This window comes from Vombatus ursinus, unplaced genomic scaffold, assembly GCF_900497805.2.
Source record: "Vombatus ursinus unplaced genomic scaffold, bare-nosed wombat genome assembly UNPS02015255.1, whole genome shotgun sequence".
NCBI classification, from domain to species: Eukaryota; Metazoa; Chordata; class Mammalia; order Diprotodontia; family Vombatidae; genus Vombatus; species Vombatus ursinus.
In genome coordinates this window covers 38,380,037-38,396,351 of record NW_020955033.1, presented here as the reverse complement: position 1 = coordinate 38,396,351, position 16,315 = coordinate 38,380,037, and the positions used below count along the sequence as shown (strand labels likewise).

Below are 16,315 nucleotides of genomic sequence, written 5' to 3'. Positions count from 1 at the left end.
TCTATATCACTTTTGTATCCCTCCCATTAGAAAAGCTTGTGGGGACCCTTTCTATTCTTTGATGCTATAATACATGAAGACAGCTGGAGGTATAGTGGATATATTATTGAATTGGGACTCAGGAAGATCTGAATTCTAATTCTACCTCATATTTCCAAACTGTGTGACCATGGCAAGTCACTTAACCTCTCTTGTTCTTAGTTTCCTTATCCATAAAGTAGGGATAATAATAGTCCTCATAGGACTATTTTGAGGATCAAATAGGATGCCATATATATATAATATATATATATATACACACATATATATACACATATATGTGTGTGTGTGTGTGTACATATATACATAGTATATATATATATATACATATATATAAAACTTTGCAATACTTAAAGCACTAAATAAATGCCAGCTTTTATTATTACATTGAAAAATGAAAAGTTGACTATTCCTCAACATAAAGTTTATGGTTTATTATGGGGAACAAAGATAGAGGTGATTATATATATATGTGTGTGTGTGTGTGTGTACACACACACACACACACACACAAATTTAGTATAGAAGTAATCTCTTTATTCCTAACTTCTGATGAATGTATATTTTTAATAAAATTTTTCAAAAGGTGTTGGAAGAACCGTATACATACAGTTTCCCACTTGAATTTTGAGCTATTCAGTCCATTATTTGTTCTCACTTTGGAATTTGCTTATGCAGTAAAAATGAGAAAGCCCAACAATAAATTAAATATGCTGAATTAGCTTTTGTCTTGAAATACAGGTCCTGTAATTTATATAAGAAAACCTCTGGGGATGAGGGAAGGGGTAAAGTTAAATAATTTTCGTTTCTCATTTGTTCCCTGATTCAGTTTTTCTGAAAGCACTGACACTATTTCCTTGGAGGCTCCTTTTGATAGAAAGGTAAAAGGAAAAGAACGAAAAGAAAATTGTCTAAGGCAGTATAATAAAAGCATTCATTCCTACTGAAAACAAATCAAAGTCATTTAAAACAATGCATTTTATTACAATAAAACTCTGCTGAAGGTAACACTTTGAGCCTGGAAAGAAGTCAATTAAATATATTGGGGAATTGAGCCTTTATTTAAGACTAAAATATGATGAGTTGTATAAAAATATGCTATTTCTATTTGTGAAATTAACCAAAGAATCATCATATTTAATTGCTACATGGGGGCAAGATGAAATTATCAAGACTCTTTCGACAGGAAGTCTATGCTTTCACACAAACAAATAAAAATGTCTTCTGATATATGTCTATTACCATGTCAGGGAAAATAGGACCAAGGTGGGAATGAAGTCTCACCTACAAGTCTAATGCTTTTGGTTCTCTCCTCTGCCATGGCATTCCTTATCCATTATGTTGCTTACTATTATTTTGGGGTTTTATTTCTACAAAATGAAAATGACAATTGAATTCAGCACTTCTGGAAATTCATTTTTATTTCCTAATTGTTTATTTAATAACTAACATTATTAAGGGAAAAACTACTTTGAACTAAAAGTCACCAGTGGATGAATTATTCCATCCACTTGATCCTTTCTAGGAGAGGTACTGGGCCCCCACGTAGTCTGTGGTGCAGTGGAAAGAACTCTGTCAGTTGCTGAGGTCAAAGGGCATGGTTTCAACTTTTACTTCTGATGTTCACAATCTTTATGATTTTGGCCAAGTCACTTGACCCCCCAGTCTTCAATTTCCTCATTTGCAAAAATGGCAAGGTTGATTTAGGTGGCCTCTGAGTTCTATTCCGCCTCTTCCTACTTCTATTCTTTGATTCTTGAATGTTGAAAAGTCACAAATAAAAGCTGTTTTCCTTGCATATACAAAATGCCACCCCTCTGAAAAATGCGTCTTCCACTGCCTTGCTGGCTGGCATTGCATATGAGCAAAATGGAATGTGCACCACTTTCCCCAAATAGTAAGAGAAAATAAATGATGTCTTGGTTGGCAAAAGGAGAAGTACCTAGAAACAGTTCATTAGATAACTTTAGGATGGCATAATTATAACCTTCCCACTTACTTTAAACCACCAATTTAAACCAGCCATGCTTTTTATTTCTTTTGGTCTAATTCTGTTCTGTAGACATGCACCCTTTGGGACCTGGAAGAACTGAACAGTAGCTTTGCTCTCTTGGCACAATTAGAGATGACATGATTTCCTGATATTCTATTCAAGTTAATATCTGCCAGGTTTTTTTTTTGTTTTTGCCTTTTTTTAGGGTTAAAATCATAACAATCTGAATGTTAGTAATAATATTTGGCAAGTTCTTCACACAGGATTCAAAATAAAAAAAATGAAAATACTCCCAAGTTTAGTCTTAATGTACATTCTCTTTCTTAAAAGAACATTAGATGAATTTTGGTTAAAAAAAATTAAAAGGAAAAGAATTACTTCATGTAAAGTGGGTGTGGCCAAAACAAATCAGATAACAAAAGAAATAGTGTGTTCTTGCCCCCAAAGACTGGATCTTTGGGTTTATCAAACACTAAATTACTATGGTCATTTACTATTGTGTTTTGTGTACCTAATCTATCCCACTGATCTAACACTCTATTTCTTAGCCAGTACCCCTATTGTTTTGATGATTATCACCTTGGAATATAGTTTGAAACCTGGTACTGCTAGGTCACCTTCCTCCACTTTTTTGTCATTTATTCCCTTGATATTCTTGGCCTTTTATTCTTCCAGATTAATTTTGTTATTTTTTATAGCTCCATAAAATAATTTGTTGGCAGTTTGATTGGTATGGCAATGAATAAGTAAATTAAATTTAGGTAGAATTTACTACAAAAGAAAAGCCAACCCTTATCACTACAGATTTTTTGTGGCATTGTCCAACTCTCTGTCTCACTCTCTTTTTCTCTCTTCTTTCTCTGTCTCTATCTCTTTTTCCTTCTTTCATTCTCTTTCTCTCTGTTCCTCTTCCTCCTCTTCCTTCTCCTCCTCCTCCTTCATTTTCTTCTTCTTCTTCTTCTTCTTCTTCTCCTCCTCCTCCTCCTCCTCCTTCTTCTCTCTCTTTCTCTCTCCATCTCTCTCATTCTGTCTCATTTATTCCTTTGTTTCTTGTCATCCCATAGCATGTAATGAAGGAACAACCTGTAACTCTTATTCAATAAACATATTAGTCAGAACCCATAAAGAATATAAGGACTTCCTCTCCTGATTTTGAGGATAAGCCTTGTTAAAAGAAAACTAAGACCCTGAACGGACATTTTTAAATGTGGAATCCTATGTAAGTACAACAAAAGGTTGTTGTGTTATTGTTGTTGTGTTTGTCCTTCATTCTTGAAGAGGATCATGACATCAAGGAGGTGATGACATGACTTACAATTGACTTTGATTGGAGTGAGGGAGGGTTGTGCAAGGTCACCAGCCTCATTTTCTCCTCCAAAGCCATCTGAGTCCAGTGGCAAGATATTCATCAGGATGACTGGAGATGGTACAGGATGCAATGAGAGACCCTAGCCTTCTTAAGCTAAGGTCTTTTCATGTTCTCACTTTGTGTGAGGTGTCAATGAATGGGCCTCTTTAAGAAGTGAGTAAAGGGATGACCCATTTAATAAAAAAAAATCAAACTGGGAGAGGAAGACCCTCAGGGTTGCTGGCCAAAAGAGAAACAGTTACTATTTAAATTCACTCTGAGGCTTGGGCAGGGACCTATTGTCCAATCTTTGAGCTCCAGAATGAATTGGGTTTAAGGCTTGGTCTTTGAGAAAGAAATCTAGCCTGTAAACCCCAGAGAGAAGAAAGAGAGGGAGAGGAAGAAGGAGAAGACTAATTGTAGGAAGTGGATCTTCTATATGACATGTGTAAAACAAGAGACAAGTTTGGAAGTTGAAGCTGTGAATTAGACAAGGAAGTATTCATACCAGAGAAGAATTCTGCAGGGCTTCTGATGATTCATTGAGAATAGCCTCCAACTGAAGTCCCTTGCTAAATTCCAAGTCTTTGTTTATTCTGGCTTCGCAATATTTAATATCTGTCCCCATAGATGATCATAACAACCCTATTTTGGGCTCATGTCACCTCTTACCTGGACTATTACAGTAGTTTCCTAGAAATTCACTAAGACTTTTGGAACATCTTTTTCTTATACTGACTGAACTGACAAATGTTTATTTTATTCATCTATTTATATTGCTTTAAATCTTCCAAAGAAAAAATTGGTACTTTTGCTACCACAATACCAGTGTTGTTGTAGTACCAATAAAATTCATAATAGCCAGCTTCATTTTTCTTCATGTTTGTTTGAAGGAGGGCACAGGACTTTCTGAAGAGTTGCATAAGGTCCTATGATAACAAATTGACCTGCCCTGTTCTAGTAATTCACTTCTGAAGTGACAGTGGTTAGTTTAAGCACCTATTCTTGGTTAAATTGCTCACTTCTAAAATGAAGGCAATGATGGTTTCCTGTACTCTGCTTTTGACAACACCTGTGCATTGTCTTTTTAAACATTAACAATTTGAATTGTGTCCGGAGAACCGTGACTAGGATGGTCAGAAGGCTAAAGACCATGTGATATAATGATAGCTAACAAGAATGAGGGAATGTTAGCCTGAAGAAGAGAAATTTGGTGGGAGGGAAGAGGAGAGGTATCAAATATTTGAAGGATTGTCATGTGAAGAGAGATTAAATATGTTCTCAGTGGGCGCAAGAGGAGAGAACTAGGAGCAGTGCACAGAAGTGCCAAAGAAGCAGATTTCAGTTCAATAGGAGGAAAAAGCTTCCTCAGATCAACAAATTAGAGCTGGCTGAAAGTGGAAGAGCTATTTACAAAGGTAAGAAATTCCACATCACTGGCACTCCTAAAGCAGAGGATGACTAGCCATCTGTCAGGAATGTTATAGAAGGGATTCTGAGCAGGCTTGTGTGTAACTGAGTAACTGCTGATTCTCTTTTCAATTCTAAAATTCTGTGAATCTGAAAAACTCAAAAGCACCTTAGTTTTTCCAAGAATGCTTCCCCTCACTCCTTTACTAGTGGAGGGAGTAGGAGTGGGGTCTCTGAGTATGGAACAGTGCATATATTATTATGTTATTTTGCTGTTTTAATTGGTTTGCTGATTTTTTTCTTCTAGTTTAAACAAATTTCTTTGTAATAAAGACTGATATTTTGAGAGAAGAGACAGAGGAATGTAAGGGGAACTATAGGTGATATAAAAAGATAGCAATAAAAACCAAACAACACTTTAGAGAGGCAAGAGAGAAAAAGAAACCATTGCTCTTCCCTAATAAAATCTGACTCTCCTATTCATATGACAGAGCAGTTCAACATGTGGTAAAAATGTAGCTCCTTTGATTGGTTGTACAAATATTTTTCCTTCAATAATAAAAAAATAATAAAAAGATGTTAATACAACTTCTGGCAGAACAGATGTAGGTCCTGAGAAATTTCCAGATGTTTTCAATGAAGACTGTTTAGTGACCAGTGTCATGTGCCAGTCAGCATGTTTAACCACCTGGCAACCCCTGGCAGTCAACGAAAAATCTTTTATTTTTATAGTGGTAAGCTGGCCATCATCCAACAGTTCTAGAAGGTGTTATTCATTAGCATTTGTTCTGAGTTTTAGAAAAGCAGAGAAGCAGTATAGCAAGACATTGAATGAACCCACGTTCTGATGGATCTCAATGATGAAGAGATGATTATAAAACCTGATTATTCAGCTGAAAATTGGTGTTTGATTAATATGTTGCCTAAATTAACAGTAATTTTAACCAATTATTAGACTCTTGTCTTCTCTTGGTGCCTCATTTTGTCGAAGCGGTGACCTTGGCTTTTCAAAGACTGTGTCAGCAGAGCACAAGATTCGGCAAGTTCTATACATTTGGAAAGGTTTCAAGTATGAGTCAAGAAACAGACTGTGCCTGCTGTCTAAGGACCAGCCTAGCAAAGCATTGTAGTATGGTCATGAGCTGATTAAATCTTTGACCATGGTCATCTTTTAGAGACAGAAAAATGTAAACTGGCCCTCAGTCTTGCACTGGCCCCAATCTAAGGACCTATATGCCATATTCTTCTTCAAGAGGCTTTTGCTGATGCCCTCAGATGTTCTTGCCCTCTGCCAGTGATGTTTATTTTACATATTGCTCTCTCTTAGTTTTCTTATAATCTGCCTGACTGTGCCTTCCCAGTATTCTTTCCAGGACTATCATACATTTCTTGCCAATGTATATACATGTGTATATAGGAACTAGGACTCTCCTTGGACTTCTCCATTTTAAGCCTGGGGAATAGCTTGTACAACTGCACAAAGGTGGGAGATTGAGACTAGACAAGTCCCATTTGCCTGGGAAGTTAGGAAGCCACTGAAAATTTTTGAACAGGAGAGAATGATGTGGTGACAGCTGTGCCATAGGAAGATAACATTTGCAATCATATTAGAGGAGAGAAAAAATGGGATAAGGCAACCAATTAAGACTATTATGATAATCTAGGTCACTAATAATAAAAACCTCAACTAGTGTGGTATCAATGTGAGTGGAGAGGAGGGAAGATGTAAGATCATAAGGTCACAGATTTTGAGTCTGAAGGGGCCTCTGTCATCCAACCCCCTTACTGGAGAAATGAAGTCCCAGAGAGAGTCTTGCACAAAGTTAGGCAGGTAGTCTGTAAAAACAAAAAGTCAGAATTTCTCCTCACTTAGTAGTAAAAGCTTTTTTCACTATGTTGTGCTAACTTTGTAATGCCAATAAATGCAACTGAATTTGAGGGAATGTGTCAATGTATATTGAGGTTACCAGGCTGGATGACTATCAGGGTGGAGGTTTACTTAAAAAAAAATAAGCAATGTTGGTGCCAGAAGACTGAGAGGCAAAGAACTCACTCTTTTATTAATACTATGCATTTTTTTCAGTATGCAAGCTTGTCAGTTGAAATATGCTTTAACTTGGTAAAAATATGTCATGAAAATATTTAATTCCTAGCCAAAGTATGAATATCCAGACATTCTTATTGTTTAGTGGAGGAAGAAACAGCATCCATATTCTCATAGAAATATAATAAATACCACCTGGGCAAAAGAAGTAGAACATATAAATGAAAAGATGGGAAATATTTCATAAGCCTTGTACAGGAGCATGATATACTAATTATGAGACTCTAATTATCCCAGTATTTGCTGGAACTCTGTCTATTAACCCAAAGCAATAGCAGATACTTTCTTAACTCATCCTACTGATAATTTCATCCTCCAAAAAATTGAAGAAACCATCAAAGGGAACTGTTATTCTGGATCTTATTTTTATGAATAAAAAAGAATAGGTTTTTTTAAATCCAAATAATATGGACCCTTTAGAGGGTGAGTGTCCATATCTCTTAAAATTTGTGATAAAGGAGAAAAAAGCCAAACACAATTCGATTTGCACCCTAGATTTTTGAAGAGCAGATTTAAAAGGATTTAGAAAATGAATAGATACATGTGGCATTCCATAAACTAAAATCCTGCATGGATGAGAAGCTATCAAAAGTGAAATTTTGAGTTAAAAACTAGAAACAATTCAAAATAAAAAGAAAAGAAGTTGTTAGCATAAACCAATGAGGATGCACAAAGAGTTCACCTAGAAACTTAAAAAGCCATCAAGAAAGAGCAGGCCATGCAAGAACAACACCAAATTACGAAATATTCCTGTAAGAAGAATTATGGGGCACTAAAGCTCAGAATAAGCTGAGGCTGACAGGAAATGTTATTTTTCAATCCAAAAATGGATTTCTATGATGGAGAAACAAGGAGAATAGAAGAAGGGAATGACTATTGTTCAGTTTAGCTGAAATCATGATAGCAGGAGATGGACAAAAGGCTAAATGGTTGTTTTGCTTCAGTTTTCTTTGGTAGAAGAATTTTTTAACTAGAAAAGTCAGGGAAATGGTTTTTAAAAGTTGAATCTCAAGAAAAAGAGAGAGAGAGATTAAAAAAAAGAAATACATGTTCTTTTTGAGTTCACATCACCAGACTCAATTGAACTACAACCCAGGGTATTGAATTGGATGCTGTGATTGCTGAGCCATTAGAAATAATCTTTAAAAGATCCTGGGGAATGGTAGGGGTACCTCAGGATCAGAAAATTTTACAAATTTTTTCTCAAGTTCAAAAAATGGAAAGAGGGTAAAATGTGCAAACTATAAGCCAATGAGATTGACTTTGATTTCTTACAAAGTTATCAATATATTATTGAAGAGATAGTTAAGGAATATTTTGGAAGGGAAGCTGTGGCCACAAAAAGCCAGCATGGCTTCATCAAGAACAAATGATTTACTTTTTTGACAGTGTCACTAGACTGTCAGAGGAAGGCTATAGATTTGGTTTATATAGATGTCAGATAAGCATTTGAGAAAGTCATTCAGGGTATCCTTGTAGATTTGGAAAAGAGAGGTAGATCAGATCATAGTAAGATCAAGTATACTTGGAAATGATTGACCAGTTCCAAGAGTAGTATTAATAGTTCAATGTCAGTTTAGTAGGAAGGCCATAGTAAAGTAGTTTGTGGATCTGTGCTTGGCTCCATGCTTTTTAACAATTTTGTCAGTGACTAAGATAAAGACATAGATGGTAGACATGTTTTCAGAGGATACAGAATTAGAAAACCTGATGGATAATAGAGTATCCAAAAAATCTTGATAGACCACAGCATTGACTAATCCTAATAAAATTAAATTCAAGTAGATAAATGTAATTTTAGACTTGTGTTCAGAAATTCTATTTTGGATATAGAAGAGATGTAGCTATATGGAGTAGCAGTTTAAAAACAACACCCTTGGGGGTTTTAGAAGATGGCAGTATCAGTAGAATTAGATCCCTTTAGAAGAAGAATGAGAGGTAGTGGGTTCTCTTTAATAAGGATTCATTCTTCAAGAGAAAAAAAAACTGGATTGCCACTTGTCAGTTACTTTGTACAGAGAATTCTTATTTAGATATGGGTTAGATTAATGAAAGGTAACATGGTGTAGTTGTAGTCCAGATAGAGTGCTGGACTTGGGTAGGAAGTCTGTATTCAAACTCTGTCTCTGACAGCTGTTAGTTGTGTGTCTATTAGTAAGTTTCTCTGAACCTCATTTTACTCATCTGTGAAATGACAATACCTTCCATATGCAGTTGTAAGGATCAAATGATATATCATACTTTACCAAATTTAAATTACTATCTAAATGGCCATTTTTATTGTGACCTCTGAGGTCATCCTTATTATTCTGTAATTCTGTGAATTGTTCTTCAAAGGATACCCAGAGAAAATGCCTTAAAAGCTAATTGAATCTGCCCATAAAGCACCAGAACCAGAAGAATAACCCTCCCCAGTCCTAGTATTTCCTTACCCCACTTCATACTCTCCATTTTTTCTAGCGAATCATAGTGCCCGGGAGTCACTAAGTGATTAGAAAAATCAGAAAGATTTGTAGGAAAGACATATCCAAAGCGTGAAACAAAGGCAAATTCCCACTTGATAGAATGATTAGTGCAGAGACCTGGTGCTAGTATTATTCCTCTTTCTATCTCTTCAGGGCCCAGAGCTTTAAAAAGTGAACAAGTAATATGAACTCATTTCCTATCCAGCCGTGCCATCTGGGTGTATAGAGAGAAAGTGCCAATCTAGTAAAATTATTAAATAGGTAACATTGTATTAATACAATGCAGAAGTCTGCATGATTTCCTTAATCACATTTCAACTGGTGAAATGTTACTGAATCACTATTTCCACCCTTAAACACACAGGTTTATGTTATGCCATATTTTAACATAAATGTCAATTTTATTGAATTTTGTCATCTCTCAAACCTGAACATTCATATTAAGGTGAACTTTAGAAAAAATAATTTTGCCAAATTCTAAGTAGTCATACAGTCAGTTCATATTATAAAGAATTAGCTTTATCTTCCAATGGTTAAAAAAAAACACAGTAGATGCATTAAAACATAGCATTGATTCTTGTGCTATTGATTTTGACATACTGCCGATAAATTCAGTTGTGATATTTTAAGTACCTTCTAAGACATGTAGCACTGTGTTAGGCTCTAGAGTTGTCAAGGTAAAAATAATGAAAATTCCTTGCCTTTAAGAAGTTTACCTTCTACTAGGGGGCTGCAACATGAATATAGATAGCAAATACCATGTAATGCAAACAAATTCAAATGGGTAAAAGCACTAACAATTGGGAGGGCAGGAAATCATGAAAGTCTTGGAATATAGGTAGTTTTCACTGAAGTAAACCAAAGGAAGGTAAAGATTCTATGAGGCAGAGGGTGGGGGCAGTCACCTATAAAAAGGCATAGAGATAGAAAGATTAATGCTCTTTGAAACATAACCATTGCCTCTGGAAAACATCTGATTCAGAATAGTAAGCCTAAAAAATGAGCATTATCATTACTTAATATCAGTGAAATAAAGGAGTCCTCACTGCTGGAATTCTATTCCAATATTGAGGTGTCCTTGTGTTCTTAAAAGCTATTTCATCAGAGAATATCCTTAATAATTCCTAAGAAGTTGGAAATTCTTTGAGTAAGGGCCCAGAGAAGGCCTCTGTATTGCATATTTGAGGAGCAGTCTAACTAATTTCAAAAGAATTCAACATCATCAGAGAACTGACTATCAGTTAATCAGTTGTTTTGACTTCATCCTCTCATGAAAATCATCTCTTCATATATAGAAGGGGTAGTATTAGTGGAGGAAGTAGCAATACTGAAGAAATTGGGCAAACCTGAAATATTAAAATAATTGAAGTAGTAAAGTAAACTGGATCATATTGAGATGTCAAAGAATATTCCCAGCTTTTAATTGACATCAGTCATTAAATATATCACCAGTTACATTAAATTTAAAATTAAAACTTAAAGAACTCAGTTATATAGTTTATAGTTTGCATTTTCAGTGTTTTTTATTATTTTTTTTTACAAAATAATTAGGATCATGTTACACTGCTAGGGTCATAATTAGATTTATGGATAATTTTGAAAGTAGCCAACTGCTTTGCATCAGGGAAAACAAGGTAGAGAGACATAACATGGTAGTGTTTTGTTTTTTTTTTACATGATTTTATGTCACATGTCACATTGCATTTTAGAATAAGAAGCTTCTGGTAGAAACTCAGACATGAAATCATTTCAATTTTTTTAAAGATCACAATATTATTATCACATTATATTTAATCTTCTGTTATTCAATCTACCATTATTTCAAAAAGATTTTAAACTTATTTGAATAGCATTTTTAAATAATTATAACTGTTCCTCAAATCTTTAACAACTAATATTGTTATACAAATGGGCAGACTAATTAAAGTATGTCATAAGGGCTTAATTATCTCTTTATTGGACTAAAAAACAAAATGAAATATCCAACATGGATGTAGAAAACAGATGAAAACTGAATATCTGAGGTGCTTAAATCAGTTTTTCTTCTTTTTTTTTCCTAGGCTCAACATGGGAGAAGACATTTCGTCAGATTGGCTTTGAAAGGTAACCAGTGCATTTATGATGTATCCACTTCAAAGTTTTAAGAGTGATGCAAGAACTGATTTGGTCAATTAGACAAAAAATAAAATCTGTTACATGGGAGCAAAACTTTCCTATGTAGATGATTTGGGCCACATTTTCTTTCTTCCTCTCTCCCTTCCTCTTCCTTCTTTCCTTCCCTCCCTTCCTCCCTCCTTCTGTCCTTTCTTTCTCTCTCTCTTTCTTTCTTTCTTTCTTTCTTTCTTTCTTTCTTTCTTTCTTTCTTTCTTTCTTTCTTTCTTTCTTTCTTTCTTTCTTTCTTTCTTTTCTTCCTTCCTTCCTTTTCCTTCCTTCCATACCCAGTAATCTCAATGTTGAAAGTAACCCTCCACATGGAAATTTATTCCACTAATATAATTTGTCTTATATAGTCTTGGTAACTTGTCTGAGGAGCTGAGACATTAAATGACTTACCCATGATCTCACAACAAATAGGTGTTTAAGTCAGGACTTGCCTTGACTCCAAATACCTCCAATATCTTATCCGCCATACCATATACCCACCTATAAGAGACTAATAATGATTTACATCCAAATGAGAGAATAAAATAGTAGTTTAATATAATTCACAAAATGGGAGGAGATAGAATTAAGAAATGATTTGTTTAAAGTAAAACATAAAGACATTATAGGTTATTTAAGATTTTTGATGTTTATTTGCTCACCTCTATAAACTGCAATAATCTTGCTAATAATTACCCTGATCTATCTAACTTACCTCTAGGGGTAAAATTTTGAACTCTTTCCATAGTGAAACTTCCAGTATCTTAAATTCTCAAAATATGAATTCTCTTTCATTTCCTCCTTCTTCCATGAATTTTATTCCTATTGGTTTTTACCTTCTATTCATTTTCACTAAAACCATTCTTCCTCTCTATTCATAGGTCTTTGTGAAGACCTATTTATTCGAAGATGCTCCATGTTGAAATATGAGGAATAGGTTCATAGTGTAAGATTTGTATGTGTCCACATGCATTGTCTAAAAGCATAAATGTGCAGCTTAAGGATGGCATGAATGCATATCTTTGGATTCTGGCCCATGCTTCTCCAGGGGAGTCTATAATATCTACCTTGAGGGGAACAAGAGAAGCTGAGACTTGGTCATTCCTTGATAATGAGTTTTGAGCTTGACAGATCTTTCTAGCTTCCCCCACCAAAAAGAATATTGCTAGTCTAGGGGTACCAGTCTTGTTCTTAACAAAAGCTACTTTTCTGGTTCCTATCCCTTCCTTAGCTTACACACCAACTTGGTTCCTTTGCACCAAACTGGTTGTACAAAAGACTATCACAAATAGCAAATAGAGTAACCTCATTGATCCAAGAAAGCATCAAACAGAGTTTTACAGATTAGAATAAGCCAGAAAATATTTAAAAGGGAATAAGTCTTCCAGTTGGAATGAGATATCTCAGCTCAAACTAAGAAAGAGGCCTTGATTTCACCCAAGGAGGAGCCCTAAAGTTTCTAAGGAGGCAAGCTAGAAATCAGGGCAAGTTGAAGAGCTGGCTTCCCCTAAATGTCTGAAGCTTAAGACTTTATGGTATGTCTCCAAGAGAGTGTCTAAAGCCACGTTGCTTTCTCTTCCTGGCTTTGGTACCAATTCCACCACTCACAAAGACCTAGAGTATAGCCTCAGCATTCTCTCAATCTGGAGTCAAATTAGTCAGATCTGGAGATAGAAGTCGTATCTCCCTCCCCAATATCGCAGCCCCAGGCTTCAGTGGAAGCCCAATTAAAATGGCTTCAATTACAGTAGCATTCATAGTCTTCCTCGCTCATTTCAAATTGTTTATTACTGTCAAGGGCACCACCATTCTTCCTCCAGAGAGCTGTGAAAGTGACAACCTGATCACACCCCACTCAATAAACTCCAGTGGTTATTATCTCTAAGGTCAAATATAAACTCTACTGTTTAGCATTTAAATTTCTTCAAAACCTGGCTCCTTCCTCCCTTTCTGGTCCTGCTTGGTATTCCCTATTCATGGTACCCCCTCCTGAAGACTAGCTTAGGTGGCAGCTTCTGCATGAATGCTTTCTTCATCCTCTCATCTACGAGGGCCCTCCTTCCCCATACTATCTTATAGTCATTTGAATATTTTCTTCATACGTGTATGTGTGTGTTGTTTTGTCTATTAGAATTTAAATTCTTTGAGGGTAGGGACTTTTTTACTTTTATCTATCTCTAGTAAAGTGTTTGACATATAGTAGGTACTTAATAAATACATACATACTGAATGACTGAAATGAAAATTAATGAATATTTTTAAAGTCTATTTTATTTTCTAATGTGACTTCAGGATTAAATTTAGAAAACATATTTTTCTTTATGTCTAAGAACAAAATAAAACATTATTTTAGTAATAGAATTTATATGATTCTTTAAGGCTTGGACAGCACTTTATATATGTTCTCCTCATAATGACCATATGAAACAAGTTCTACTATCATCTTCATTTTACATATGAGGAAACTGAACTTCAGAGAGGCTAAATGACTTGCCCAGGGCCACACAACTACTAAATACCTAAGACAAGAATTAAACTCAGGTCTGCTTTTTCCTTCCTGCTTGGCAGCCCTTCCTTAAAGTAGTTTGCTTTAATTCTGATCCTAATGCAATCATCTTGCTTTTAATTTAAAGCAGCACCAAGCTGCTATAAAAAGTGAATCTTATCCCAGCAGAGACATATTTTTTTATTTTATGGTTATTGCTTTGTTATAGTAAAGTTGATCTTCATATTGAACTCCTATCCTGTGATTAAAAACTTCAGGTCTTGTATGTAATAAATGAAAGGCTGACACCATGCCAGTCTTAGCTAAAAGCATCTTTCTACACCAGTATCTCCTGAAAAGACAAATTGACTGAACCATGGTTACATCAGCAAAGGTAAAGCAAGATCGATATAATCTTTAAACAATTTGCCCTTGTAATCTGATGAGTAACATATTAAACTGATCTCCCCAGAAAAATCTTAGGGGCCCAATATTGAAATTCCCTTGTATTGTAATTGGTATAGTTGTAACAGCAGCTTTAAAAAAAATCTGATTCAAAGGGCTAATTGTATCCAATTATTCTTCAGAACCATACTGAAAAACCCACTTTTGTGTGTATTGATTCAGTTAGTGCCCAGGGGCATATGGTAGAAATTACAAATACTTTAAAATGTGTTCTTTTTCCCAGTGGAAATAGAGAACTAATCCCTATACTTCTCATTCACATAGTTTATAAGACACACATGAACAAATCTCTAGAGAAAATTCCCTAAGGGTCTTTGCTGCATGTTACCAGCCAATGGTTTGGACTGACTTATTCTTTCTAAATAAGCTGTTTTTCACTGAAATAAGTTACTTTCCAGATAGGTCTATGGTGAAAATAATAATAACACATTTATGTAGTGTTTTAAGGTTTACAAAGTGTTTTCTTCACAACTACCCTATGAGGTAAGTAGTACAAATATTATTTTTCCTATTTTACAGATGGGCAAACAAGTTCAGAGAGGCTAAATGGACTGGTCTGTGTTATGCAAGTAATATGTTTCATACCTGAGAACAGAACTAAACTCACTTGATCTGAGCACCACTTCTTTGTCTCACCTCATTGCCTTCCAAATAATATACAGTTTTAGAAAATTTTTGTTCATATCACTTATACTACTTGTTAGACTTTGGAAACATCACTTAATCTCTGTGGGCCTTAGTTCTTCATCTGCATATGAGGTGGTTGGACAAGAGAGCCTATGTGTTCCCTTTCATCTCTAAATCTGTGATCCTGTGATTTCTTCCTGAGAACTGCCATACTCTCCTTATATGCAGATCTGTCCTATAGGTTGAACTTAAATCCTTTCTGACTGCGTTTGTTCAGAATTTATATAAATGCCTTCTGTTAGATGGAGGGAGGGAGGGATGATGAAAAAGAGGGGCAAAGAGAGAGAAAGAGAAAGGGAGAAAGGTTGAAAGGAGGAGAGAAAGAGATAGGGAGAGAGAAGAAGAGAGACATGAAAGGAGGAAAGAAAGAGGAGAGAACAGACCAGAATGGTGAAGAGAGTTTGGAGAGAGTTTTGAGTTTTCTTATATGTTCCTCAATCTTGTTGTATGGTATGGCTCCTCTTTTCTCTAATAAACCCTGTATAGACTTCTCTTGTCTTGGGTTTAGTGTAATCCTGGAACACATAGATTGGTCCTGGGAAATTTTATCAATGAGTAAAAGAAATCATAGTTTTGTGGGATAAGACTAGGATGGATTTTAAAATTAAGTCAGTTGTGAGGACATGTATATATTTCTTGAGGTTTCAGTTGCAAAAATCATTTCATTTCAGATTCTCATACGTGACACTATTTTTCCTTATTATCTTATAAATCTTACAGAATTGTTTAGGGGATTTAGAAGTTAAGTGATTTGTCTATGTTAAACACATCATCTGTGTCAGGGCACTACTTGAACACAGGCAACTCTTAGACTACACACCCAAGATCAGGTGATGTTCTCCCTTGGGAAAGAGGGAGTTTTCTTATCAGGAGTATAGAATGCTATGAAATCCTAGGTCTGGTTGAAAAAAAAAGATATTAAAATAAATCCTTGAGATTCAATGACTACATCTTATAAGCCAAGGAAGAAAAGTAGATCCATGCCTGAGATCTCATTGAAATGACTCTGACAGCTGTAGAGCTTAGAAAAGTATTCACAGAAAACATGTACCAGAGCTGAATCATAAAGGAAAATGTTGATTTCTTACAGAGATGAGGAGGGAGTACATTCTGTGCTTGTGGGATAGATTATGCAAATACAGGGGGCAAGGGAAGTTAATTGCTATGGGCAACAACT

The 16,315-nt window shown here is 35.3% G+C and overlaps 1 protein-coding gene across 5 annotated transcripts in view; it reads left to right on the top strand.

Annotated features, from left to right (window-relative positions):
* The window catches only part of LOC114031886 (piezo-type mechanosensitive ion channel component 2), a 527,965-nt gene that overhangs the window by 260,968 nt on the left and 250,682 nt on the right, over positions 1-16,315 (top strand). For all 5 annotated transcript variants that reach the window (XM_027847078.1, XM_027847079.1, XM_027847077.1 and 2 more), the window contains exon 4: positions 11,420-11,462. In XM_027847078.1, coding sequence (XP_027702879.1) covers positions 11,420-11,462 — 43 coding nt within the window. The remainder of the gene's footprint in view (positions 1-11,419; positions 11,463-16,315) is intronic.